At 52.8% G+C, this 27,006-nt stretch overlaps 1 protein-coding gene and 1 long non-coding RNA gene across 5 annotated transcripts in view; one reads left to right on the top strand and one right to left on the bottom strand.

The window, feature by feature from the left end:
- Nucleotides 1–11,982, bottom strand: part of LOC149857560 (uncharacterized) — a 36,213-nt gene extending 24,231 nt beyond the window's left edge. For all 3 annotated transcript variants that reach the window (XR_016444073.1, XR_016444075.1, XR_016444074.1), the window contains exon 1: nt 11,844–11,982. This is a non-coding gene — a long non-coding RNA (uncharacterized LOC149857560). The remainder of the gene's footprint in view (nt 1–11,843) is intronic.
- TBX3 (T-box transcription factor 3) lies at nt 10,919–25,888 on the top strand. 2 transcript variants are annotated; one of them, XM_090062053.1, is made up of 8 exons: nt 10,919–12,174; nt 13,931–14,198; nt 15,334–15,480; nt 17,647–17,723; nt 19,040–19,197; nt 20,193–20,845; nt 21,425–21,891; nt 25,454–25,888. In XM_090062053.1, the coding sequence occupies exons 1-7, from the start codon at nt 11,780–11,782 to the stop codon at nt 21,866–21,868; spliced, it is 2,142 nt and encodes a 713-aa protein (XP_089918179.1). In that variant the 5' UTR covers nt 10,919–11,779; the 3' UTR covers nt 21,869–21,891; nt 25,454–25,888. The 2 variants fall into 2 exon arrangements, with proteins under 2 accessions (XP_089918179.1, XP_089918178.1); XM_090062052.1 differs by lacking the exon at nt 25,454–25,888 and having other exon boundaries at nt 10,920–12,174; nt 21,425–23,547.
- Nucleotides 25,889–27,006: the final 1,118 nt, after the last annotated feature.

The following is a 27,006-nucleotide window of genomic DNA, read 5'->3' as shown; positions in this document are numbered from 1 at the left end:
GGAGGGGGGCGTGTGTGACAGGAGAGAACATCAGCTGTGCTTGTGATATGATGTGTGTGTGTGTGTGTGTGTGTGTGTGTAAAACCATCAGAGGTCCAGGGGGTGAGTGTGGAGGAGGAGGGTGTTTGTGCAAATACTTGAACTGTGCAGAGCGGTGTATGTGTGTGTGTGTACTCATGCAGCCGTGTGTGCGTGTGAAAACATGAGCTGTGCTGCGAAGTGTGTGTGTGCGGGCGTCGGATCTGTAGCGACACGGAGGCAAACACGCTCACACAAGGCATCGAGCAGTTCGCATGACCTGCTGCACAGGCGGGCGATGAAACACAGATGCACTTTACTCCCCTCCTGCCCTGCTTACAATCACTGGAGCCTCTTTGTGCCCTTGAAATTAATAGGATCTCTCCCTCCCTTCCCAGCTTGGATCGGGACAATTGTCCTGATGGCATTTTAAATAAAACATCTATTAAACATTGACCAAGCCTTCATCAATCATTTATACCTGTAACCTTAATATCGAGTGTGACCTATAAGTTTGATTCATGTTACACGTACGTCCTACCTTTACTACAATGTCATATTGCCATTCCTGTAGGAATGTTGTAATAAACCGATTAGGTGCACATCAGCAAAGGTATTGCAGTAAGAGTTAAGCACCTAAAGCTTCAAGGCATTGGTCCTACCGCCCATTGAACTAGTTTTTAAGATATGGGACTTAAGAATCGACGGGTAAAGAGTCCCAGTCGAAAACTGGCAGATCACAACCAAAGTTCAGTTCTTGCCTGTGTGTTTCCACCCCCCCTCCATGTCTACAGTGGAGCTGGAATAATCTACTGCACATCAACCTTTGGGAGGTTTCAAAGCTGCATGTGTTCAACCTGAAATAGTCTTCTTTCCTCGTGTGCTCAGAGAAGGGGAATGGCAAAAGCAGGCAGGTCTCACTACTTTCAACCAAGTTAGTGACCCCGAGGCATTTAGTGAAGCTACAATCCCGGGATTGAATGTGGGGACCCAGCAGTCTCCCAGGCATGGAGCAGATGTGGCACTCATCGAACAGCTTCACTGATAGGCTGGGGTGCAGGGCTGCAGCTGTGGAGACATCTGCACTCAGGACCATTGCCCAGTGCTCAGTCCCTCCCCGTGCAACGTGCTGCCCGGGATGGCACCCTGCTACAGCCAGCACTGTTGGCATGTCAACTTCAGGCAGTGCTAGCTACGTGGGGGTGCACCCTCGGGTTTCCCACACAAATCCACTAAGCCTCAAAATCTGTAATTTACCCTCTTCAGGATCACAGGAAGAAAAAAAAAGGGGGGGGATTAACATGAAATGGGAGCATGGCTCCTTCGAGCAAACATTATTTACACCTGAGATGTAAAGATGGCTGTATTCTGCTCCAATTGCCTTTAATTGTAAATCTTTTCCTTATGCCCCAACTCCCGAATCATCTGTGTTTAATAAATTTTCACAACACCCCTGCTGCAAAAAAACTTTGTGGCAGGAACCGACTCTGCCTGTTCCACTGAACCCTAGCAGAACAGTAATTACTGCCGGCATGGTAATGGCTTGCAATGTGTACATGGTGCGGAGACTGGGGAGGATTGCAATAGGTGGGTCCTTTTAAAATATGTTTTTAGCAGCTGAAAAGCAAAGAGCAAGTGCAAGAGCCAGTGCAAAACGGGACTTCATTGCACGCACAAAGAAATTAAAAACTGTAGTTAAACACGGTTTAAAGTCCACATCAGTGATTTTCAACCTTTTTAGACTGAAGACGCCTCTCGAAAAATTACAGCTCTTCGTTTTCACTCTTGTTTGATACAGAAAAAAATAACAGATACATTCGTCTGTAGCAAGGAACTCAGAAAGACCCCAAGAGGTCAGGACAGCGTGGATTCTTATTGGAAACCGCTGGGTTTCCCTTGTTAATCCCATCTGCCCACGGAATAGGGCTAACCCCGTGTGGCACCCCGCTGCACCTCTGAATGGATGTTAAGGCACCCTAGCCTGCTGCAACACCCTGGGTGAGATCACTGCTCAGCAAGCTTGGAGCTCCGTCTCGCCCTTGGGACTGCCCTTTCCTGTTTGCCTCTTTCATTTACCTTGCATTTCCCCCTCACCTATATGGGGTTGTTTTTTTAGGGGGGAAGGGGTTGTTTGTCCGTTGTTGTTTTTTGCATTTAGTCCACTTCTTTCCAAAGTTTTCTCCAGGAGAAAAGACTGCATGGACAGCTCACCCCCAAGCAGCCCCGTGAAGAAGCAGCAGTGCTTCCTAACCCCCCGCCCTTTGCTTTTCCTTCTAGAAGGGGGCTGCTGCTATGATTTACTTCCTCTTCAAAAACAAATAGTGCCTGTTAGCCGTGATCAAGCGGTGTCCCGTGACACTGAGATGCGGCCCCTTGGGATGATTTGGATGCAAGTGCTGGTGATACCGAGGACTGCTCGAATAGGTAGGCTAGGCAGCAGGCATGTTTGGAGCCGCGGGTACCCGGATAGTTTCACGTTTGACAACATCTGCCCTGCACAGATTATAACAGGGACTGAATTTGTCCCCTGCCATCAGGCACTGGAGGGGTTGAAAACAAGCCAGGCATGTAAGGCAAGTGAGGAGAACCCCTTCACAAGCGCACTGCCCACCCCCCCGGTATTCGTGAAAATGTCGCGACATAAATCACGCCTTGCTGTGTCTGATCGTTTCGCTCCTCGGAGCCTGGATTTCCCCGCAGAACAGCGAGTTTCACGTTTCCAGCCCGGGAAGGGGAGGGTATACAAATGTAGCCCCAGGTCTTGGTTCTCAGCTACACGTTTGCTTTTCAGTCTTTCCCGATGAGTCTCAGATGAGAGGATCCTGGTGGGGGGGAGAGATAAAAACACTTCCCTTGCCCAGCGCACGGAGCCGGAGGGACAGAGGCTCTGTGGTGTTACATGGCCGGGGTGAGTCACAGAGGAGAGCACCTAGCTGTTCTGAAAGGAGGATTTGCCCAGGATCTCCAAGCCCACCACATCCCGAAAGACTGAGAGGGATTTTCCCTCAGCTGGAATAACATTGACTTCTAAGTCGGGGAAAGTGAAAGGGCATTGCCAAATGAATGAACAGCATGCCTAGGTTTTTGTTTTGTTTTTCCTGAAATTAAAAAAACCTAACACCCCCGCCAGTGTTTGGGGGACTGTATCTCGAGCTATCCTGAAAAGTTACACTCCTTTCTCTTCACCCAGTGGCTTGAATACACTATCTGCATTATTGCACCCAAAGAAAAAGTTGAGAGGAGGGTAACTTAAAATTACTAATTGCGACCACTTTACACGGATATAAGTATCAGCTCATCCTATGACAAATACAGCCTAGATGTTTTAAATTCCATATATATATATATAGTATGTATGTGTTTGGAGAGAGAAAAGCTCGACTAGTTTATTGGAAATCTATCAACTTTATTTTTTTTAAAAAATAAAATAGTTTCAGTGTGTCCGTGCATGCAGACAACCTCTACTTTTTTTTCAATGATTTGAGGAAAACACGCCTTTGATACTGCGACTCTGGAAGTCATATGCTTAATTAAAGACAGCTCTGGATCTCTGAATCTCTCTGTCCTACATCAGGCTTTCTGCTCTGTGTAGTTATACTGTAAATCTTAGATCTTCAATTATAGGCGTGCTTTGAAAACATATACACTTAACAAGGCTGCCTTGGGAGGGGGGGAAAAAACCCAACCAAGAACTCCGTTTTCTATTAGCAAGGAACTTCCAGCTTTTAACATGCCGAAACACTAAGCACGTCCAGGACGCTCTCTAAAAAAGAAAGAAGGAAAATTCAGCTTCTTGGGCTTTACTGTTTTTAAGTAAATAGATTAAGGCGCATTACCGGGAACACGAAACAAGCATTGCTAGTAAACCCTGGCTTGATTGGGGGGGGGGAGGGGGGGGCCACAGGGCTGCTTGGTCTGAAAGACTGACTTCCATACCTCAGTGCAATCCAACTGTTGAGGCAACCCTAGCGACTAAGGCGTGGAGAGGGGGGCAGAGAGAGAGCAAGCGAGCAAACTGCGGCTAAAGAAAGGAAAGGGAAGAAAATGCAGCGCCTGGGCTGGGCAGCTTCGTGGCTCGGTGCCGTTCTCGGTCAAACCCGACGCTGCCTGGACGGACACAGGCCTGGGCGGCTGTGGCTGCTTCCACCAAGGCACGAGGCGCCTTCTGGGCTTCAGTGCAAGTTTGGAAAGGTATCCCCGCTCCCAGCCCTCATTCGAGACCCTGGTTTCATCCTGTTTCCAGACGCAAATCGCGTGTGTTTGGTAACAAACCCAGTGAGCAGCACAAGCTGCGGCCTCTTCCCTTTCATTTATCTCCTGCCTTTAAGTACACGAGGGGGGTTTGTCTCTTTAATTGAAACTCAGTAAGGGAAATAGTAATGGATACCAGGCTGGAATCGAGAAAACGTGTCCGCAGCTACATGACGAGTGTTAGTTCAGCAGATCCGAAGGAGGCAATCCTTCTTCTTCCTGTCATTTTCCTATTGACAGTGGCCACGATTAGATTTGCCATGCCCTCCTGCTACAGATGGCCCTTCCCTCCAGCCCTCTCCCCACCAGCTCCTCTCGGCACTACCCGGCTGAGTATCAAGCGATTGCTTCGTGGCATCTGGAAGAACATGCTTGAAAGCAACAAGCCAAAGGATCAGCCCCCCACTTTGTTGTACTCGTGCCGGCAAGGCTGCCGCTGCTGCCAGAGAGAGGGGGAGAGGGAGAGGGAGCGGGAGCGGGAGCTCTCTGTGTTGCACTGGGCTAAGAGGAAGCTCTGCCTTGTCAGGTTCATGATGACAGTCACCCAGCGCTGCTCCTTTCTGCAGGTCCTCTCTCCAGACTAAGGCAACACGCTACACATCCAAACACAGAGTAATTCTTAAACACTTACCTTCATTTGCACCAAAAAAAAGGAGGGTGGGGAGGGCGTCTGGGGCTGGAGGGGGAAGGAGGAAGATTCCTCAGTGCTGTGCCTGAGCTATAAAAGAACACGTTTGATGGTCAAAGAAGATAAAAATCAGCGCCTTTGCTGTGTAATCTCAAGTGCCTTGTTATACTGGGTCTGCAAGAAACTGGGAAGTGGGGGGGAGGTTGGTTGGAGCATCTTGCGTGATAGAGGATCTCTGTTAGAGAGCTCGGCCAGTCTCTGCATCGGTTGTTTGTGTGTGTGCATGCGTGTGTGTGTTTAAGTAATTGAATAAAATATATTCTCTCTCCCCTTCCCTTTGATACGCAGTCGCACACAAAGCCCGCATTGAACAGATAGATGTGCTCGAGAATAGGAAACGACAATTAGCTGAACTTCACGAAGAGAAAGCTGCGTGTATATGCTTATTTTCTTGTAAATCATGCAGCTAGTTAACTACTTAGACCTTCTACCTAATCAACACTGGCGAAGGAAAGATGAGCAGACGAAAAGCGTGGGAGCTTTCATTTAGCTGTTGCCAGCAACATGTTGGCAAAAAGGAAGGAGTACGAAGAGAGAGGGAGAAAGAAAAGAAATGATCAGCATGCATTGCATGCACGTATGGTGCTTTATGGAAAGCCTAAACCAACTGGCGCCACAGCGGGTCTATAGGCTAAAAATAATGCAGCCCCCAGCTAGACAACTTTGACAATCTGTACCAAAAAAAAAAAAAATCTCACTATTGCACTAAATTGCCCTGATCAATAATTCAGGAGCCCTGTCAAAGGACATGTAAATGTAAGTTACAGGAAAGCCAGACTCGCTTTTTATGTTTTTTATACATGGCGAAATGGAAGCAACTGGAGTCAGGGATCATCAGGGACCTGCGACGCTGGCTGCAAGGGGAAAGCCGGTCTTGTAAGCAAAGAAGGAAAAGGCTCGAGGGGAGGGAGGGAGGCTTTAAACAGAGCCATAAAATGGAGATGTTTCTCTAAGCAGTGACTCGAAAAGGTCCCGGGATCCGGATTCTTTCTTTTTAAAGTGCAGAGGTCCCACATGGCTTTGCAAACGAGACTGATCAGGCGCAGGGACACTCACCGCTCTTTGTGTCAACCCCCCCATTACTCCCTCCCACCCCCAGTCCTATGAGTCTGGGCAACGATCTGCCCTGGACTCCGGCAGCAATGTTAACCAGTCGCACCCCCCCACCCCCGCTGCTGGGGAAGGCTCTGGCAAATCTCTGCATGCAACTGGCATGCTCTAGCTCCAGCCTCAGTCAACGAGCAGAGTGCCCATTGCCCGCTGTATTCACTCTTGGCTCCAGTGCAAGCTCCCGATAACCTTCAAGCACCCGGTCCAGGGCCCTGCGGGGAGACGGGGCGTGTTGCACTGCAGGCCACGCTCTGCCGTCCGCACTGACTAGGGGTGCCCGGTGGGAGATCCCAGGCAGGTAAAACCTATCAGCCAACCACATGACCTGTTCAATACCCGAGAGCAACACACAGCTTCCTCCATGCTTGGAGCTAAGCCCCTGAAATCCGTATTTCGGATCCTCACATCCAAGTGGCCTGCTTTTCCCGTGCCCCCCACTGATTTCAGTAGCGTTGGTGAGCGCTGGGGGAAACTGGACCACTTGGGTGAGCATCCCAGCTTGGAGTCAGCACTGGCGATTAAGCAGGTCTTGAGGGCGGAGGATGAGAAGAGAGAGAGGAAGAGCTGTTGCAGCGACTCCCGCCCCTTCCCCAGTAAAAGTTTATATAGTCTAAGTATATTGACTGACCCCCCGAAGGAAGCTACTTAATTAGGGCAGAGGCCTTCAGCGAGAAACAAGGATGCATTTGTGTCAACACTGCCTTCCACTTAGTGACACCTTCTGCTGAAGTGAAATGGCCTGAGAATGGGGGGGGGGGGGTTAAAGAGGAATAAGCGTGTAATCGCCGCCCGCTAGACCTCACAAGTGCTAAGCAGAATATTTACAGCGAAGTGGCCAAAGTAAACGAGCCCACTCCATTTTATGTCAGATAAACGCGAGGCTCCGGGGCTGGGCGGAAGGGGGGCGGGGGGAGAGGACGAGCAAGATCGCACGTAAGTGCACGGGAACTGCTCCCGGGGATGGACGCACATCGAAACAGGGACGGGCATTTGCACAGACTCGCATGCCCGCGCCCGGCGTCCAAGGAGATCCACGTCTATCCACCTCCGGAGGCACGATGCGCGCGTATCTGTGGTGTAGGCGCGTGCCAGCAGGCGCACAACCATCGCGCGCACTACTCTGCAATGCACAGACAGCCCAAACACAAAGTACCGGTGCGGACACGGGAGGTAAATGAACAGGCACATACACATCGTGCAGACACGGAGCGCGCTCGTGGACGGGCCCCGAGTACACAAATCAAGCGCGCGCACGTCCAGACGTGCCTCTGAACGGTGTGCGGACACGGTGCAGGAGCGCAGAGGAGGGCCTGCACGATGCACACATGTACCCACCTCCTGGACACGTGCGAGGTGCAGGACCACACGCCTGCACACGCTGCCACTGTGCATGAACCCGAATGTAACAGGTACACATAGGTCGTGTACACGACCACCCTTATATATCGCGCATACGTCAAGATGGGCATAGCCACCCTGCACACACACGATGAGCACATGCATCGTGTGTATCAGCCCACGCCACCTCCAGCATCTACCCGGCTCGCATCGCGACAAGGGAGCTGCGGCGCTACCCAGCCCCGGGCCCCCTCGGCGTGGCCTGGAGCAGAGGGCAGGAAGGCCTGGCGGGGGTTGCGGGTCGGAGCGAGCTGGGGAGAAGGTCTGATCGCTCAGGGTCAGGGCAGGCACCACTGCCTTGTTTATTTATGTCCTCCCAGGCCGCAGTATTACAGCCCCTTGAGCTCTCGAGCTAACAGATTAGAGGAGCCCTCTCCGGAGAGACAGGGGAGAGGCGACTGCCCCTTTGAAGAGCAAGATAGCGTCTCCCAGGCCTTGCCCCTCTCTTCAAACGGAGCGAGGGCACCCGGCCGTATCTCGCCCCGGGATCTGCTCGGCCGGGGGCCGCAGCGCCGTGCCCCGCAGCTCGCCGTGCCCGGCCCCCCTCGCGGCGGGTGTCGCTTGGCCTTGCAAGACACCGGCTAGCGCGGCGCTGGGAGCACTGGCCAATATTTAACTAAGATGGCTGGCCAGCGGGTCCCTTTTGTTTGCTTGCAAATTAATCATCCAGCGCGCAGTCGGCGCCAGTGTAGATTTATCACACACAGGAGGGGGGCCGCGGCGGCCGCGGAGAGACAAAGGGAGTTCGCACCTTCCTGCTTTTGATCCTAGATTAGCGCAGCCTCCCTTCATAATACGAGTCTCCAGGGGGCTTAGTCTGGGAGGTCACTCATAATTGGCGGAAGTTTGTGCACCATTAGCGAGACGCTGAAATTTGAAATCATAATCCGCAACCAGCTCCTTTTTTTTTGTTTTTTTTTTTTTGTTTTGCTTTCCGTGCCTGGCTCAAAGCTGGGGGGGGGGGAAGAGGGGGGGGGCTGGAGGCACAGGAGCTGCCCAGCTCTCGTGCTGCTCCTGGGCTCTCGGGGAGGGGTGCTGGATGGAGATCCAGGTCGGGACTGCAGCAAGGGGGGTACTTGCTCTCTCCAGCTTTGCTCCTAAACGCGAGCCGCTGTGGGCGCGCGAGCTGATGGCTCTTGTGCTCCGCGCTGTGTTACACGCACGTGTGTGCAGGCGGGCGCGGCTGTGCGCATCTGCCCGTGCGCACGGCGAGGGCTGCACCCAGACAGCGCCGTGAACACGAGTGGTAAGGGGCTCTTGGGGGGGGGGGATGACCCAGGCGATCCGGGGGTCCTGTTTCGGAAGGAGTCCAAGGGCTTGGAGCAAACTTTTGGGAGAAGCGAGATTAGCTCCGCGTCGCTGTCACCCCACGTGTGTGTGTCTATCGCACGGGGGGCGGGGGGGCACGGCACCGCTGATCGCCAGCAGGGGCTGGAGGAGGGAGCCGTGACCTCCGCTGTCCCCCTGGCCGAGCCGCGGCTGGCTGCAGAGCAGAGGCAGGGGATTAGCCGGCCGGGCAGTCGTTAGCGGTCCCAGGCTGCGGGTCCGGGCGGCCTGCGAGGCCCTTTCCCCGCCCGGCCCCCACCCCCTCTCCCCCTTTCCTTTGAAGGCGTCGCCCCCGCTTCCCACCCCCGCCCTGAGAGCGAAGGGGGAGCTATTTCGGTGAATGCAAAGCGATCCTAGACGGGGGGTACTACAGGGATTTCACCAGGCTGGCGCCAAGCGCTCTTAGCCATGTGCGTCAAAAATGCAATGTTAGGAGAGCTAATCACTTCAGATGTTCCGCTCCTATCTGCTGGCCGGAGCCCGCAATGCCCGGGCACAGCGCTCCCCCCCGAGCACTGCGGGGAGAGGGATCCCCACCTCCAGCAGCACTGACACCCCGCAGGCGGGAGCCCCTTCTCCAGACAGCCAGGGACTGTCACTCCCAGTGGGACTCGTCCCTCTTAAACTGAACAGGCATCGCCCCCTCAATGGCCCAGCTCAGGGGTCTGATCCTTAGGGCTGGGGGGTGGAAAAGGACCTGATCCGATCCCCATAGCCGGCTTTTTTATTCAAGGGGGTACCCCCCAGTCCAAATCACTGGGAAACCTGCCCTTCCCGGCCGCTCCTAGAGCACCCACATGGAAGGGGAGGGCTGGGGAAGGGGGTAACCCCTTCGGCGCCGGCATGAACTGATAGTGCCATCAGTGACCCCCCCCCACCCCAACACCTCCACCCCTCCCAGAGAAGCCACAGAGACGAGGCCTCAGCCAGATCAGACGCCGGCAGCTGGGTTTCACGGCTTGCTTAAAGAAAAAAAATCAACCCCGATTCCTATGTAGATAAAACCGCGTGAGGACAGAGCCAGGAGCAGGAGCCTGTGAATCATAAAAGCGATCCCGGCCTAAGATATCCACCCCCCGCCCGGCCCGGCCCCAGGGTTTGGTGGCCATAAAAGATCAGGCCGGGAGCCAGGCCTCAAGCCGCTGCCACCGTCTCCCGGGAGCCGCTGCCCAGGTGGCCAGAGCCGCGGCTGCAAGCCAGGAGGCGGCAAATGGCTCCCGGCGGGTCCCGGGTCGCCCCCACGAGCCGGCCGCGCACACGCGTGCAGCAGGGATCCGAGGCGCCCGCGGTGCCTCTCGGCCGCGTCCACGCAGCATCGCCGCCGCCCGACACGAGCACGCAGCCCAGGCAGTGCGGGGCGGCGGCCGCAGAGCTGCCGCGGGGCCGGGCCCGGAGCGCGGGGGCGGCCGGCAAGGGCAGCCGCCGCCGCCGCGCTCCCGCCGGCTCGGGCGCGGGTCGCAGCCCCGAGCCCCTCGCGGGCTCCGCCGCAGGAGCACCCGGGCTCGCTCGGTGCCGGCCCCCGCCCCCGCCCCTTATCAGCTCCCGGGCGAGGAGGCGCTGAAACGGGAATCCTGGCGAGAGAGGCTGTTGATAAGTCGACATTGAAAATGCCCGGCTCGGGCCAGCCCCACATCTGCCCAAAAGCTGCTCCGGAGAGAGCGAGAGGGAGAGAAAGGCGAGTCGTGCCCCCCCCCCCCCCCCCCCCCCCCCGTGGAGCTGGGTTATGGGCGATTTGGCCTCGATAAGCCACCTAGAGGCGGTTCTTCCCACTCCCCAGTGGCTGCTGCTCCCTCCCCTCTGATCATGTTGACATATTCACACGGCATGGAGCAGTAGTGATGCTTTGCTGCAGCGTTACAGTTTCCGACACCTTCTTTTTATAACTCGGCTCTGTCCCCCTCCACTCGACCTGTCAAAACCACGCCTATGGAGCCACACAATTGGTCCGAAAGCGTCAAAGAGCCAATCAACTAGGCTGCAGCTCCCTTGCAACCCGCGACACATCCATACAATCCGGCGCGAGGGCGAGCACAGACTCACAGGGAATTCTCGGCGCGGAGAGGCTCGCTCCTCTCGTCCTCTCTCTTCCTTTCTCCCCCTTTCTCTCTCCCTCCCTCCCTCCCTCTCTCTCTCTCTTCCTCCTCTCTCCCCCTTCCTCTCTTCCTTCTCTCTCCCCTGCCGGAGCGCGTCGGGGAGGAGGCGAGAGTGTCATTCTTCGCCCTTTCTCTTCCCAAGGCAGAGGGAGAAGGGGAGGAAGGTTGCAAGAGACGCGATCTCTATTGCGATCGGGACACCTCCGCCGAGCCCCGCGCCGCCGGGGAGGGGGCCACGGAAGCGAGACTCCGCCGCAAGTGCTGAGGCTGCTGCCTGCTCCGAGGGGGCTGGAGACCGGGGGCTTCCCCCTCTTCGCGGAGAGCTCGGCTTCTTCGGTTTCCTGGTTGCCTCCCTTCCCTTCCCAGCCTCCGCTCTGCAGCCTGGCTCTCCGAGGGAGGGCGGAGGGTGGGGGAGAAGGCAGCCCCAAGAATACAACCGCAGAGAGAAAATCCACCTTCCAAGCTCCCGCGGCTGCAACAGGAGAAGAGAAGGGGGGTTGAGAAGAGCGAAAAAGAGAAAGAAAAAGAGGAAAAAAAAAATAAAGCGCCCAGAAGCCTCGTCTCCAGCCTGGAGATCTGCTGGGCCAGCAGCCGCGCAGAGCTCGTTGGATATCCCCCCCCCCCGGCCCTCCATCTCTGTGTATTTTCAATTGCAAGAACTTCCACTCAGGAAAGAAAAAAAAAATCACAGTACTAGCGAGCACCTCTGCCGAGGAGGAGCTGCTCTGAGCGATCATGTCTCCTGCCTCGGCCACTCGTAGCCTGTAGCTTGCCCCTGTTTAACGCACTGTGTGTGTCTGTGAATCGCCTCCCCACTTTTGGTGATTTTCGTTTCATGATGTGTTGCTAGAAACCACTCAAGGACTACTCCAGCGGCAGGAAGAACCAGGGGTGGATGAACATACCGATGAGAGATCCAGTGATCCCTGGGACAAGCATGGCTTATCATCCCTTCTTACCTCACCGGGCTCCGGACTTTGCCATGAGCGCTGTGCTGGGCCACCAGCCTCCGTTCTTCCCGGCTCTTGCTTTGCCTCCCAATGGAGCTGCTGCTCTCTCCCTTCCCGGGGCTCTGGCCAAACCGATTATGGATCAATTAGTAGGAGCGACAGAGACTGGCATCCCTTTTTCTTCCCTGGGTCACCAGGCGGCAGCTCATCTGAGGCCTCTAAAAACTCTGGAGCCGGAGGAAGAGGTAGAAGATGATCCCAAAGTACATCTGGAAGCCAAAGAACTTTGGGAGCAATTCCACAAAAGAGGGACTGAGATGGTGATCACCAAATCAGGAAGGTAGGTCTGTGTGTTTTCAGTCTTTCTTCCTCCCCACTCCTCCCCCCCCCACCCCCACGCTGCTCCGAGCAGTCTGCTCGCCAGCCACTTCCTCCATAAAACTTGCTTCATCTGGAATTATGAAAACTTTCAGACCGTTGAAGTTCGGGGTTTCTCTCGGAGACTGCACTGCAGGGAAATATTAAGCTACTGAACCACGAATAGTCAGTGTTTACTGCTTGTGTGTGTGCATGTGTGTGAGCGAGAGACTGTTCATGGTTCAATAGTTGAGCGCGTCCATGTAACGCTAGCAGCAGGAAGAAAACCATTTGGGGTGAGGATTTGAAGGGGCCTGATCTGGGCTTTACATGTTTTCTTTCTCTGAAAAAAAATAGGGGAAAGGAAGAACAATTTAAGAAGGGCACATCTCTGCTTTAGGGCAGTGAGTGCAGGGAGGGGGAATGAGATAAATTCACTTGCCTTTATCAGTGGCTTCGCTTACGCGTGTTCCTGCTGAGACCTAAGTTTGCATTTGTGCTGACAAATTGCGTGTGTAAATACACCGACAAACTGAAGAAAAGATCAATTCATTTTACATGCACTGCCGAGGTAAAGGTTTCTGTCCCAGGAAAAGCTTTCTACCCGCGTCAGGTATCTAATGGCCACTGTGTGCATGTGGCTATTTCCTTGCCGAATGCACACGCAGTGTAGTTTAAGTGTGCGCCGTTGAAATACACAACTAACAGGCGTGCCTACTTGCAGTGAGAGCTACACGTTTAATTTTATTTATACACATACATACACACTTACTTATATTATCTGTAGTGCGTTATGCTTTATTATAAACACGTCATATAATTCATGTGGTCTGCACAGCAGATGCCTAATGCAGCCCTTTTCTGAGAAGGGTTCCTGTAACTCCCACAGCAGTGATATTTTAACTTGCAGATACTTTTTTTTTTTTAATTGCATTAGTGGTAGATTGCAGAGTCATTGACAACCGGGGGGAAACACTTCTCCTGTAGACATTACCGCCCTCCCCGCTTTTCTGTGTTGATTGTGGTCAAACTTTTGCGTGAAGGATTCAGAGAGTTTGAAGCGCTTTTTTGCTGCAAAGTCATGTGTTTCCTTTTAAGTTCGGGTTGCTGAATGCCAACCTCTCGATATAATAAACAGCAAATTTGTGGTATCCTGTTGCAGTTTCGAACTGGACTTAGGAGCATGGGGGGATGTGGTTTGCAGAGAGCACTGCACGGAGACGTTATCATGCAGCGAAGCCTTATTGGTTTCTGAATCTCTCACTTGCATACAACACCGCGGTCCCACTCCCAGCATAAATATTTTCCTTTATAGTACTGCAGTGACTCCAGACTCTGGGCATTTACACAGAGAACCACACTGTTCCCATGTTTCTTTGTTAAGCAGTGTGTGGGGGGGGGGAGGGGGATACAATACAGAATAGATCCAAATACCAAATTGGGCGGTAATGTTTGTGGGAGGGGGAGGGTAGGTTGGCGAAAAACGCGACCCCGGGAACATGCTATTTGAGGGGAAAAAATTCTCCTGAAACTCCTGAGCCTTGGGAGGTTGGGGGGGGGGGGCCTGTTGGGGCAACCCAAATAAATCGTGTTTATTTCCGAGCTAGGCTTTTCTCATGCTGAAGCGTGGCAGTGTTGCTGGGAGAAATGGTATCAGAAGCCGGGAACTTGCTCACATTGTGATTTCATTTTGTTGTCTTGTCTCTTCTCTATCTCCCTTTTCACGACTCTGTCCATAGGAGAATGTTTCCTCCATTTAAAGTGAGGTGCACTGGGCTGGATAAAAAGGCCAAGTACATTTTGCTGATGGATATTGTGGCGGCTGATGATTGTAGATACAAATTCCACAATTCCCGGTGGATGGTAGCAGGCAAGGCAGACCCCGAAATGCCAAAGAGAATGTACATTCACCCGGACAGTCCGGCCACGGGGGAACAGTGGATGTCCAAAGTCGTCACTTTCCACAAACTGAAACTGACTAACAATATTTCTGACAAACACGGATTTGTGAGTCCCCTTTTCATATCCATTCTCCTCCGGTTCTCTTGCACTCCCCCCCACAGCCCCTGTAGCAAAACTTGCCAGAAAACCGAGCTCGGAGTTTGCAAAGCGCCCAATGAGAACAGCTCTTCAGTATGGTACAAAGCCTCCAAAATCAGTGTTCCCAGGGACTGGAACTCGGGGAACAAGCGGATAGATTATTTTAAAAAAAAAATCAAGCTCCAGCCCGTGATATCCACGTGTCCACTTTATAATATCACTCCTTTATTTCCCTTCTATTAAAGCCGCTGGTAAATGGGTGGCGTTTACCACTAACGTTTCCAAAGCTTTGGCCGAGGTGAACTGTGCAGCCTGTTACAAGCTTGGGACGTTTAGACAAACTTTAGAACCACGTTGCATTTTAAATGATCGCACTTTTCGCCCCCTCTTTTAACTGGGCCATGCGATCGGTATCTCTGCCGAGAGTTTGCACTTTCCTGGAGATGCAAACAGTTAAATAGAAATTAATCAGGATATCAGAAGGGAGAAAATGACCAGGGATCAATCCGAGAGGTCAGGGTGCCCGCTGGTTTCTACCCACCCCACTGCATTTCCTGGGTGCTCAGCCACCAAAAAAAAAAAAGAAAGAAAGAAAGAAAGAAACCCGAACTTAATAATTAAATCAAACAAATGGGCTGAGAAGTGCTCAAAGAAGTTACACGATCGGCCTGAGTCTCTTTGGGAGAATTGTGCAGAGAAGGGGGGGGGGAATCGCTAATGCTGGAAAGATTGCATTTGCTGCCTGTGATTTGATTAGACGATTAATTTTTGCCCTTCAAACAAGGCCTCAGTGGATTGGGACGGCCAATTCGTTGTAGCTCGGGCACTGGATTGCTTGGGGTTTAATTAAAATGCGTTTTGATTCTGATCTTAAACGACCCCCCCCCACACACACACCCCCTCCCTTAGTCATTGGGTGGATTTTTTAAAAAACGGTGTGTTCACGGGAGGCGTGGGAAATCCAGGCGGACAGCTGTCAGTGTCCTGGATGCTACGAGGTGTGCTTGTGTGGGGCCGGGAGGAGCGGTCCGAGCCTGGAGCCCCGGAGCCTCTGGGGTCGGGGTCTGTACCTGACAGTGTCGCTTTCTCCCCTCGCTCACAGACCATTTTAAATTCCATGCACAAATACCAGCCGCGGTTCCACATCGTGCGAGCCAATGACATCCTCAAGCTCCCTTACAGTACGTTCAGGACCTACGTGTTCCCTGAAACCGAATTCATCGCTGTGACCGCATACCAGAATGATAAGGTAAGGAGATTAAGGGGGATTTGTTTGGCGTGTTTTGGCTTTTCAGAAATCTTTTATTCTGCATTGTTGCTTTTAAAAATCACTGCGTCTCCCCCTCCTTTTTTTTTTTGTTTCTTTTTTTGCACAATCCAGTTGTTGCAACTTACAGGGGGTGGAGGAGGGGAAAGATAAGTGTGTCCAATTTGCCTCGAAAGCCTTCTTTGCACGGGTGTGTGTGTGTGGGGGGGATCTCTGTTTGCTGTGTCGCTTCCATCTGAGGCATCTCAGAAAGGAAAGAAAACGATCTGATGCTGTTTTCAAAGAGAGACTGGCGATCTGTGTGTGCTGGGGCTTTTTTGGCAGGTCCTTTGACCTTTGCAGTACTTGTCTCCTTTCAACGCCACTGACAGTAGGCTTCCAACACCCGCCTGCTTTCTATGATCGTTGGTATCGTTTTATCCTGCACTGCATTTGGCTTATATTTTGTGTGCTGTCGAGGTCTCCGCTCTGATCTGGGAGGTTAGCCACTCCGAGCTGAGCAGCTGGGGCTGAGCGAGCCCGGGTGGAAAAGTTGTAGCGTTTCCTTTCCCTTCTGCCAGTTCATTGCAGGTTGCAATCAAGGTGGCATCTCTGGGAGACGGGTGCGTGCTGAATTTATAGTAATGGCAAGTGGAGGGACCCAAGGAGCCAAGACTGGCGGGGTGTTTTTATTTTTCTTTCTATAAATCATAACTTTGGAGAGGGTTTAAATACAGATTCATCGGCGTTAAACGTAAAACACTTTCCAGATTTAAAGCACGTGATTGAATCGCGGGAGTTTTGCGATTTTGCCCTCTCCCCCCCGCCAAACTTCCCCATTCCAGATATCTCCGATTTTAAACATCGGACGTGGGGGACTCTTCATCTCCACCCGAGTCTGTTTTTCAAGAGCTTTTTGTTATTGGGGAGAGGCTGTTGCACGCTGTTTCTGCGGCCCTGGGTTTGTAAGGGCAAAGACGAGAGAACTTGTGCAGAGCCGAGACTAGACTTTGCTCCGGGGCTTCCAGCCAGGGCAGGGTGTTCCCCCAGTTCCCTCAGCACAGCCCGGCCCCGCTGCAGCACAGAAATAAATGGACTTGTCTTATTGCCATGAAATCGCGTGTAAAGCGTATTGTAATGGAAGCAAAGTGCTCTGGCCTCTCGCATTATCTTCGCTATCTTCCCGGAGAGGTCATGGCGCGCATACCGCGGCGCACCTAGGCAGCCCCTGGGTAGTTTCAAGTACTTTCCGTACAATCAATGAGGCGAGGGTTTAACTTTCTGGGCAAGGGAGATCCCACACAAAGTTCACGGGATTTGGCACTAAGGCTCTGGGCTAGGCTTGGTGGGCCTCTGCTCCCAGATCGCAGAGGGAAGTGGTTGGGGGAAAGACCCACAATTTTGTGCCTGGGATTCTTGGCGCATGTTTTTTCTTGACCAAACTCCGCGCTGAGCTTCGTCCTTCCAGGCACTTCACTAACGTGAAGGGGGTTTAAGCCTGTCCAGTGTCTCCTAAAGTTTCACGGGCACTGCTGCGTCCTTAACCAGACTTAAATATGTAAAGCGGATAAACGAAAACAAATGTTTTCCCCGGTAACTCCGTCCTTGTGATCTAAAAACATCGATGGGAGTGGAAGGCATTTTAAGTGCTCGGACCCAGTCCCGCCAGCTCACTGATAAAATGAGATTGTATGCAATATTTTATGGCAAGCGGGTGGATAGGATTCCTTTGCGGTTTAATTATGGTCTTTAAAGAGTTTAACCGAGGCAGAATGTTAATGGATCGCAGGGCACGGCGCTTTATCAGTGCCAGCACGGTATTAGCAGCGCCGGACAGTTTTAGTGCGGAGTAATTCTGTGCAATTGACTAGCCCAGGCGGTGCAATGGACAAGGGTAGTGCTTGACTAGCCAGGCCGTGTAACTGACTGAAGCGGGGCTAGCTACGCTTCTTCTGAACTAGCCCAAGCCGCGTGTTAAACTGCGTGTAGAGCCACCTCGCATTGGGCTTACATGTAAAGACGTTTGCACTCCTGTGGATTTACGTGTGTGTTGTGTGCTCCTAGGAGATTTAAACCACCTCTGCTGAAAAGTGGAGGGGAGGGAGAGAAGAGTGAAATTTGAAAATCGAGGTGGCTTAATTCTGCTCCTCCTCCGCTTTTTTTTTTTAGATAACCCAATTAAAAATCGACAACAACCCATTTGCCAAAGGTTTTCGTGATACTGGGAATGGAAGGAGGGAGAAAAGGTGAGTCAGAAAAAAAGTGTATGCCTTAGCCTGTTTGGTTTGCTTTTGCAAAGTTTAGAGTGTGTCCAGAGGTCAATGTAACCTCGCCATTGCCCCAAACCAGTTCGTCCCCCGCCAAAATGAGTAGTGTGTTTCATAAAGTAAAACGGACTGCGTGTGATTCGATCCCGTTTTCACGTTTCTGTGTGTATGTTACCTGGGATTATTGTGAACAGTGATCTCGGTGTGTTGAGAAGAGAATTGCAAATATTGAGGGCAGAAATCTCCAGACTGATACGGAAACACGTGTTTGCAAGTATGAATGAAAACAACAAGAATGAAGGGTAGGCGGGATAGCTGTTGCTTAACTATCACACAGCACATGAAGGGTATCTTTCTAGGGATATCTAAAAAAAATCTTGATCTATACCGAAAAGAAAATAGAATAAACTACTTTCATGATGACAACATCTTGACTGCAGGCCACTGACTAGGTAACATCCTTATTTCTATGCAGGGTAAGGGATTTATTCTACTTAGGTGGGAATAAAGCATTATCCCCTCCCCCCAATAATAGATTATTTTAAATACGCCAAAAGGTAGGTGGTTTGCAAGGGGAAAAAACCGGTTTTTGTTTTAAAGGGGGTGGGGGGAGTTACAGGAACAGCTCTCCCACCCACACAGCCCAATACAGGTTCATCCACTTCCAATCCATCAGGGTGTGAAAGTGAAACCTGTACTGGAGCCACAAGAGGAAATGATTTCTAATTTCTCTCTAAATATAAATAGATTTTACTCCGGGTTAATTGTTGGTGAAAAGATTACATAAAGTGCCTAGCAAAATAACCACTTCCTAGCAATCTTAGCAACCATTAAGATGCCTGATATTCTAGGAACATCCTAACATTTTAAAAGCTAATCGCCTGGGAATGTTTTTTCCCCCTCTCATTTATTTAATACTCTGCCCTCACTTAGTACTGAAGCTAACAGCTTCCAAGAATCTCCTCTCATTAACAGCCAGTGCGGATGGCTTCAATTCTGCCTGCAAAATGAATTTGCTCAATAAAGCCTTGATCCTTAATAAACGTGCACCGATCTGCACCGAGCGCACATACACATGAAATTACCCAAGATATTATGAAGGAGCTGTCAGATGTGTTACCCACACCGTGCGGAGCAGCCAAGGGGGGCATTGCTGGGTTGTAAAGCAAGTGGCTTGTGTTAGAGGTGGTGTCTGTTGGAGGGCAGCTGGTCTAGGAAAGAGGTAATGGCCCGTGTGTGTGAGAGAGAGAAAACAGGGCATTTCCCAAATTTCTGCTCCATCGTTGTCTCTGCAGAAAACAACTAACCTTGCAGTCCATGCGCGTTTATGACGAGAGGCAAAAGAAGGAAAATGGCACCTCGGATGAGTCTTCTAGCGAGCAAACTGCCTTTAAGTGTTTCGCCCAGTCCTCGTGCCCTGCTGTGCCTGCAGTTGGCACTTCCAACCTTAAAGGTGAGGCGAAGCCCCCTCCCCTCCCCTTCCCTCCCCGGCCCGGGAGGTTTCTAGACAAGAGCCCCTCCGTCTCCCTCCCCCTCTTTCTAACTCCACTCTTTGATCTGAAGGAAAAGTTTTGCTTGTGTCCAACCTCTGGAGCGACTGATTTTGAACATGCCTCCAGTAAAGGCGCTCCAGAGATACAGACCCACCTCTCCTCCCTCGCTGCTGCTGTGTTTTCCTTTCCTCCCTGTGGTTCAGGAGGGAGCCAGCGCTGAGTCAAGGGAGCAAAGACAGACCACGGGGCAAAAGTTCAGACCTGGAGCCACTCCATTAATATTCATGTGCGGCTCTGGCATCAGGGAAAGGAGCTCTTTCCCCAAACCCCTTCCTCCGACCCTGCTTTGCTGCGGGGAAATTCAGTGCTGATTCGCCCCCCCCCCCCTTCCTCCTTTCCCAGTGGGCGGGTTAGAGGCTTCCTTGGCAGTTTTCTGCTCTCTTGGAAAGGACAGATTTGGGTTTCTGGATGTTTTCTCTTGTTGATAGTGTTTATTCATCGAAGGGAAAGGTGCGTTGGCGGGGGGGGGGGGGGATCCGGGAAGCCAAAGCAGCCCTCCACTTGGATTGAGAGATAAAACACCCCAAATTGATCACACTCTGCATAGGTCAAGGGGTAGCGGGGTGGATGGATGGGGGAGGTGGAGGGAAGGAGCAGGATGCTGTTCAAAGCCTGCTCCGATCTCCCGCCTGCCGGGAGGTCTGCGAGCCCTTCGGAGAGGCCGATCTAGGCAAAGCAAATTAGCTCCCCGGTCAGTGGGTCGGTCACGGGAAGAGCCAGGCGCTTGCAGGGTAATCCCCCCCCCTCCCCCGGCCGCCCGCCCAGGCATGATGTCCGTCACCGGAGAAGCTGGCACCAGGGGTGAGCCGGGCTTCCCCGGTGCCGTCGGTGTCGGGTGCCCCGGGCAGGGCCGCGCAGGGCCCGGCCGCTCACAGCCGCGCCCGCTGCCTTGCAGATCTGTGCCCCAGCGAGGGCGAGAGCGACGCCGAGAGCAAGGAGGAGCCGCTGGCCGAGGCGGGGGAGGCCGGCAGGATCAGCACCACCAGCGCGGCCGCCGCCCCCTCGGCCGGGGACAAGGGCTCCAGCCCCGCCAAGGGCGCCTTCTTCCCCGCGGAGCCGGCGGGCGGGCGGGCGGGCGAGAAAGCGGCCCCGGACTCGCGGCACAGCCCCGCCGCCATCTCCTCCAGCACCAGGGGCCCGGGCGAGGAGCTCAAGGGCCCGCTCCGGGAAGCGCCCAAGGCGGACGAGGCGCGGCTGCCGGGCAAGGAGCCCTTCGCGCCGCTCACGGTGCAGACGGACAGCGCCGCGCACCTCAGCCAGGGGCCCCTGCACAGCTTGGCCTTCCCGCCCGGCCTGGGCCAGCAGTTCTTCGCCCCGCTGGGCAACGGGCACCCGCTGCTGCTGCACCCCGGCCAGTTCGCCATGGGCGGCGCCTTCTCGGGCATGGCCGCGGGCATGGGCCCGCTCCTGGCCACCGTGTCCGGGGCCTCGGCCGGCGTCGGCGGCCTGGACAGCGCGAGCATGGCCACGGCGGCGGCGCAAGGACTGTCCGGGGCGTCGGCAGCCGCGCTCCCCTTCCACCTCCAGCAGCACGTCCTGGCCTCGCAGGTACGGGTCCGCCCCGGGTACAGCCCGGGGCGGGGGCGGCCTTCCCAGGGGTGCATCTCGGGCTGCAGCGGCGGCCGCTGGTCGTCCGGAGCCTGAAGGGAAGCGCTGCCCTCCGTGGCCGTCGGGCGGCGGGGGCGCGGGTGCTCCCCGGGGGGCGAGCGCGGCCGGGGGGGGAGCGGGAGCCGGGGGTGCTGCCCGGCCTGCGACAGGCCGCTGGGGGCGTGGGCGTGTGGACACGAGTGTGTGAATACACGTGCGTGTGAGCGTGGGGATGTGAGTCTGTGGGTATGCAGACGCGTGTGACAATGTGTGTGAGCGTGGGGCTCTGAGTGCGGTGGGCATGTGGATGCGAGCGTGTGATTGTAGGGGTGTGTGTAAGCACGGGCTTGTGAGTGTGTGGAGAGGAGTGGGGTGTGGGTGTGATCTTGCGAGTGTGGATGCAGGTGTGTGCATGAGAGCATGCGCATGCGAGTGTGTGGAGGCGGGAGCCGGGCACGGGGGTTTCCCTCCCCGGCTGCCTGGGGAAGCTCTCGCGGGCTGGAGCCACTGACCCTTCCCGTTTCCTCCTGTGCTTCGCAGGGCCTGGCCATATCTCCCTTCAGCAGCCTCTTCCCCTACCCCTACACCTACATGGCCGCAGCGGCGGCCGCCTCCAGCGCGGCCAGCAGCTCGGTCCACCGGCACCCCTTCCTCAACGCCGTGCGGCCGCGCCTGCGGTACAGCCCCTACTCCATCCCCGTGCCCCTGCCGGACAGCAGCAGCCTGCTCACCACGGCCGTGCCCACCCTGGCCGGCAGCGCGGGGGAGGGCAAATCCAGCACCATGGCAGCGAGCCCGGCCTCGGGGGCGTTGGACTCGGGCTCGGAACTCAACAGCAGGTCCTCCACGCTGTCCTCGGGCTCCGTGTCCTTATCCCCCAAGCTGTGCTCCGAGAAGGAAGCCACCAGCGAACTGCAGAACATCCAGCGCCTCGTGAGCGGACTCGAATCCAAGCAAGACAGATCCAGGAGTGGATCTCCTTAATACCGGCCCCCCCGCTACTCTAGGTGAGGGGCAGAGAGAGTGAGGAAAGAGGTGTGTGGGGGGGTCCCCTTGATTATCTCATTTCAAATCAGTCTTGCAGTGCACTTTGTTTGAAAGAATGCCCCCCCCACCCCCCACCCCAAACTCCGGCCATCCCAGGCTCATCAGCCAGCTTCTCTGGAGAAGGGGCCAGGGGGGTAGTTGGAGTCGGACGAATTGTTTTGAAAGCTGCTATCCAAGATCAGCCTGGATGCCACCAAGGCGGGACGGGGCAGGTGGGGCTGGGCTGGTGGTGGTGGTGCGGTGGGGGGGAAGGTGTTGCTGTTGATTTCTTTCGTTTCCCTTCACTGTGTAAAAGAAAACATATGAATAAACACTAAAGTAAGGCTAATGATCTTTTTTTTTCTCCCGAAGGAAAAAAAAACACGTGTATAAGTAACTTGCATATCAGTTCTTCAACACTTGTTTTCTTTTTTTCTTTTTTCTTTTTTTTTGGGGGGGGGTATAAACTGTAATTCCTGTTTAGTCTGTCTTAAGGGGAAGCTGTGTCTTGGAAATATTCGTGTGATGTCTGAAGCCACCTGTGGGCTTTTTGCATGTTCCATAGTAGTCTGCTTTTTTGAGAGGGGGGAATTTATTTTTTATTTTATTTTTGGGTGCTCGTTTCAATTCCCAGGGACAAAATACTACTACTAATAATGAAAAAAAAACTTAGCCCCTTTTTGCCCCCCCCCAATTACTCCCCTTGTAGCGACAACAATAAAAAATGTAGTTGGAAAGGAAAAACAAGAATTTATTTTATCTAAAAACCTCTGTAGCTTGACTCTAGGTTATCACAGCTTTTCCTGTTTTATTGTATATGCAATAACAAGGTTTAAACATAATAATGAGAAGAAGAAAAAAAGCGGACACTATTATTAAAACAAAGTATTTATGTAATTATTTGATAACTCTTGTAAATAAGTGGAATATGAATACTCAAAATTAAACTTTAATTTATTGACATTGTATATATCTCTGTACATATGACTGAAGCTGTCTTTTCTTCTATTATTTTTTTTAGTTATTGTCATTTCAAATTCACAATTCCTTTGAAAACACACTTGAACCCATCAAACCAAGCAAGCAAAAAAAATACCCTAATTTCAAGTGCTCACTTTTTATTTTGGTTCACCATACAAAAACTTAACTGATTTTTTTAAAGAGTTGAGTTCAAAAAGAAAAGAAAAAGTCAAAGAACTTTTAAAAAGATGAGAAAAAATGGAAGAAATGTGCCATTGTAGCATTTAACTCTTGTTTTTCAGTGTTAAAAGTTTTACTCTCCATATAAAAATTCCAAATATATGTATATTAATAAATGACAACACACTTCTCCCATGGCTTGAAAGAAAGAGAAAAGATGATGACTAGGATTTTTCTTTGCTTTTTTAATTATTGTTTTCCAATTGTCTTGGTGTGTCAAAAACACAATGGGTTTTTACTACTGTGGTTATTGTTGTCTTTGTTTGAGTGGGTACATATTTCTCATGGCATGAAAGTCAGGTGCTCAGAGCTGGTTAAAAGAAAAATGAAGGTATATTTTGTGTTATATAATTGTCAAGAGGTTCTTGGTTTTTTTTCCTGTAATTTTTTCCCTTTTAAAAGTCACTGAAGTTTCAATAAATTTTTATTGAAATGTGTTTGGGCCTTATGTGAAATACCTTAACAGAGATGTGCCTAAAACTTGGAGTGCAGGGAAAATAGATTTTTTTTAAAAAAAAATCTGTTTTTCTGTCTCTCTGTTCCTCTTTGCATCAAAACTCAGATCTTTTCTATGAAATGTATTAAGAAGGAGGCTTATTGAAACCAAAAAGTAGAGGGGAAAAAGCTACCTTGCAGCATTACTTGGAAAAAACGCAAGTTTTAACTAAACTATTTAAAATGAGGTTTTCCTTTTGTTTTTTTTCTTTTAAGAAGTGGATTGATATGAAATACAGTCAAGCCTTTTAATGGAAAAAATATTAAGTGGCATTTGAAAAGTTAATGAGGATGGCTCAGGCATGCTTTTATCCATCATAAATTAATAAAGCAAAAGTGAAGAATTGGAGACGAGATCTGTTAAAATTTAATGTCCAGCCCTCCTCCAAAGTTTGCAGGTAAATTGCTTCCAATGCGGAGTGATCTTATCCCTTTGATTTCTTCTGTTCTGGCTGGAACAAAAATCGTTAAACTTTCTCCTTTCAGCTTGAGAACTATATATATTTTCCCTCCTCCAAACTGCCCCGTTTTTAGTGGTTCTAATAATATCACCAACCAGAAAAGGGCTGAGGCAGTGACACCAATGCTGTATTTAATAACTGGCTTTATATTCCAGTTACACTACCAGTGACCTGGGAGGTCATATTAAGAATAGAAATAAAAGGAATTGGCAACAGCTCTCTGTACCTTTGCCAACCCCTTGATCACATTCTTCAGCAGTATGTATATATTTTCCTTGTTAAAAAAGATTTTTTAACAGTTACTGACCCATATATTGGAAAGTGATTCATCCTCCGCCAGTAATAAATATTATAAGGATGCACTTCCAGGCTGTATCCTGTCCTAGGCTCCTGCCTCCTGGCCTCTGAGTTGTGTCTCTCCTAGATAAACAGAGGTCCAGTTGGTGAAAGTGGATATATACATCGAAATCTTCTACTGGCCTATTAAGCACCCCCACCCCTCAGTAATGGGCACTTGAGGCTTCCCAGCCCCTGACAGGGGCGGGCTGCAGCTGCAGACTTCAGGCAGGAGAGAGCTTGATGCACTCTCTCGAGTTCAGCCTTGGGTTCCTCGGGTCCTGGGGAGTTTCAGAGCGAGACGGGACAAGAGAGATCCCTGTTAAGCAATGCTTTGGGCACGACCAGAGATTTTTTTCTGGGTCTTCTTAACTCACAAGAGGAAGCCCCGCGAGATGACCAGGAGTTTTATGAACAGCCAAGGACAAGCACCAACATAAGCAGCCCCACTGCCCCGCGCACACACCCACACAGGCGAGCACACGCAGACTCGTGCCTCCGGGTGCTCCTAGCAAGGCAGCCTCCCTCCAGCTGTGCAGGGGGGGGCCGAGACCTGGGACTCGGGGGTGGTACAAACCCTTCAGTGCTCTCAAGGGAACCGATTTGCACTCGCTGAAATCAGTGGGAGAAAAAATGGGGTCCTGGCCCTGCGTTTTCCATTCAGAGCCCTTGGGCCAGCCCTTCGTGGGAGAACTGAGAGAAATCCCATTTCAGTGATCTAGCAAAAAATATCCTTAGTTCCTAAAATCTACCTCCAGGAAAGCTGGACATGCCAATGCCTCAGAAGATGTGTTTTGCATGAACAAAATCCTACCCCCAGGATCTATAAACAGAGTATCGCTATCCCATCCAGACGTCAGTGGCTATGAATGAGCTATTGTAACATTTGAGACACAGAGTTGGAGGGGGGGGGGACAAAATGATGCTGTGTTTCTGAAGCCATGCTTCCCACCTCGCTCGAGTCTGTTGAGTGTAAAAGGGACAGAGAAGAAGTTAGGGAAAGAAAGAAGTGATCCTCTATTATGATTGTTGCTGTTATTATTTTTCACAGATGCCGCGTAAGATTAATCCACTTGGAAGGTCCCAGCTTTAGCTGCTTTTCCTGCTGGCCTGCTGGCGCTGGGGCCAGGCGGCGTTTCAGAGGGAGCGGTTTTGTTTGAAGAGCGAAGTTGCCTGCTGATGGGTGGTAGGAAGCGATTTGCCCCTCGTGCCTGTCTGTGCGCGGCGTTAGACCGGGGCAGCCGTGGCAGCCAGGGTCACTCAGCCCGGAGGAGAAGAGCCGAGACTTGGGCGGGCGGGGGGGGGGGGGCAGAAGCAGCTCCCACCTGGAGAGCACAAGCCCGCACAGGCCGGGAAAACCTCCCCCCGCCTGTTTGATGTTGCTGGTCAGTGAGGCTGGAGCAGGGAGCGGAGCCGGCACCCCAGGAACAGCTCGGAGTTGCAAATGCCTTTATCTCCTGTGTATCTTGTTTGTGTGTAGTAACGTTAATGAGTAACTCTCGCGGCGCTTGCGGATGGAGGCAAACAGCGAGCAATCTCTCCGGATTATCCTGTCTATTACTCACCTGGCGCCTGAGCTGATATCCCCAGATGGTTTTATGGCCTGGCAGGCTTGCGCTGCCGACCCGGCTGGCGCGGGGGGCGGTTTCGCGGGGACGGGGCGCCACCTGCCGCCGGCCTGGGAGCCGGCCTGGGAGCCGGGCGCCCGCGGAGTTCATGGGAGGGGCTGGAGTCTCCCCCCGCTCTCTGCCAGGGTGTTTAATTTCCTTCTGTTGCCAGGAAGGCTGCATTCAAAGTGCTGTGTCCTTCAGAAGACAGACCCACATGTAGGCTTTAGTGGCCTGCGATTGCTTGCTTCTCTGCAGCTTGAAACCGCAGCCCATGTGAAGCACAAGGAAAGGGTGGGCAGTCGAGTGGCGGCCTGTTCGTGCCACTTGTCTATGGGGGCTTCGCCTGCGCACGGTCCAAAGTCTCTGGGAATCAGCCCCGGAGCCCGGCGCCGGGGTAGGCCTGCCCGCGCCGCCCTGGGCCCAGGGCACTGAGCAGCGCCGCCCTGCTCCTTATTCCCGCAGGGGAAGCTTGCTCCTTTAGCATCCTGGCACCTGGCGGGTCCCCCCGCGGGGCAGCGTCCCGTCCCAGCGGTGCCAGCTGCTCCCCTGGCTCTGCAGCGCCCAGACACTCCGGAGACACGCTCTGATCCTCCTGCTGACAGGTCCAGCCCGCTCTGGGGGCGGAGGAGTTAATTATTTATTGGTGAGCCTTACAGTTCCCCCCTCCAGTTCCCCCCAAACACTGTGCCCGCTCCCCCGGCCGCGCCCGCCCGCCCTCCTGCTCGGGCTCGCCGCGCCCGCCTCCTGCACGCACTTGCCTGCGGCTGGGGTTGCTGCTCTTGGCCTTTGCCGCTTGCATGAGAGGCCTCAACCCCCGGAGTGCCTTGGCAGCGCAGGCTTTTTCTGTGGCTGCCACTGGCTTTGGGACTTCTTGTGTCACCCCCCCCCAGGGTCGAGCGGATTCAGGCCGAGCAGCCAAGGGGGGAGGACAGGGCTTCCTCCTGGACTGCTGTGCCGAGGGCTGATCCGGGCTGTGTGTGTGCCCCTGCCCCTG

The sequence above is a fragment of the Crocodylus siamensis genome, chromosome 9 (genome assembly GCF_052110815.1).
Source record: "Crocodylus siamensis isolate JL-2025a chromosome 9, ASM5211081v1, whole genome shotgun sequence".
NCBI lineage: Eukaryota > Metazoa > Chordata > Crocodylia > Crocodylidae > Crocodylus > Crocodylus siamensis.
The sequence above is the reverse complement of the archived record's forward strand: the minus strand, read 5'-3'. Positions and strand labels throughout refer to the sequence as shown.

Bases quoted from the DNA above. Each gene is read 5' to 3' on its own strand.
- TBX3 (XM_090062053.1), top strand. From the start codon at position 11,780: ATGAACATACCGATGAGAGATCCAGTGATCCCTGGGACAAGCATGGCT. The intron at 19,198-20,192 runs GTGAGGCGAAGC...GCTGCCTTGCAG, and splicing joins TGGCACTTCCAACCTTAAAG to ATCTGTGCCCCAGCGAGGGC. The intron at 20,846-21,424 runs GTACGGGTCCGC...TGTGCTTCGCAG, and splicing joins AGCACGTCCTGGCCTCGCAG to GGCCTGGCCATATCTCCCTT.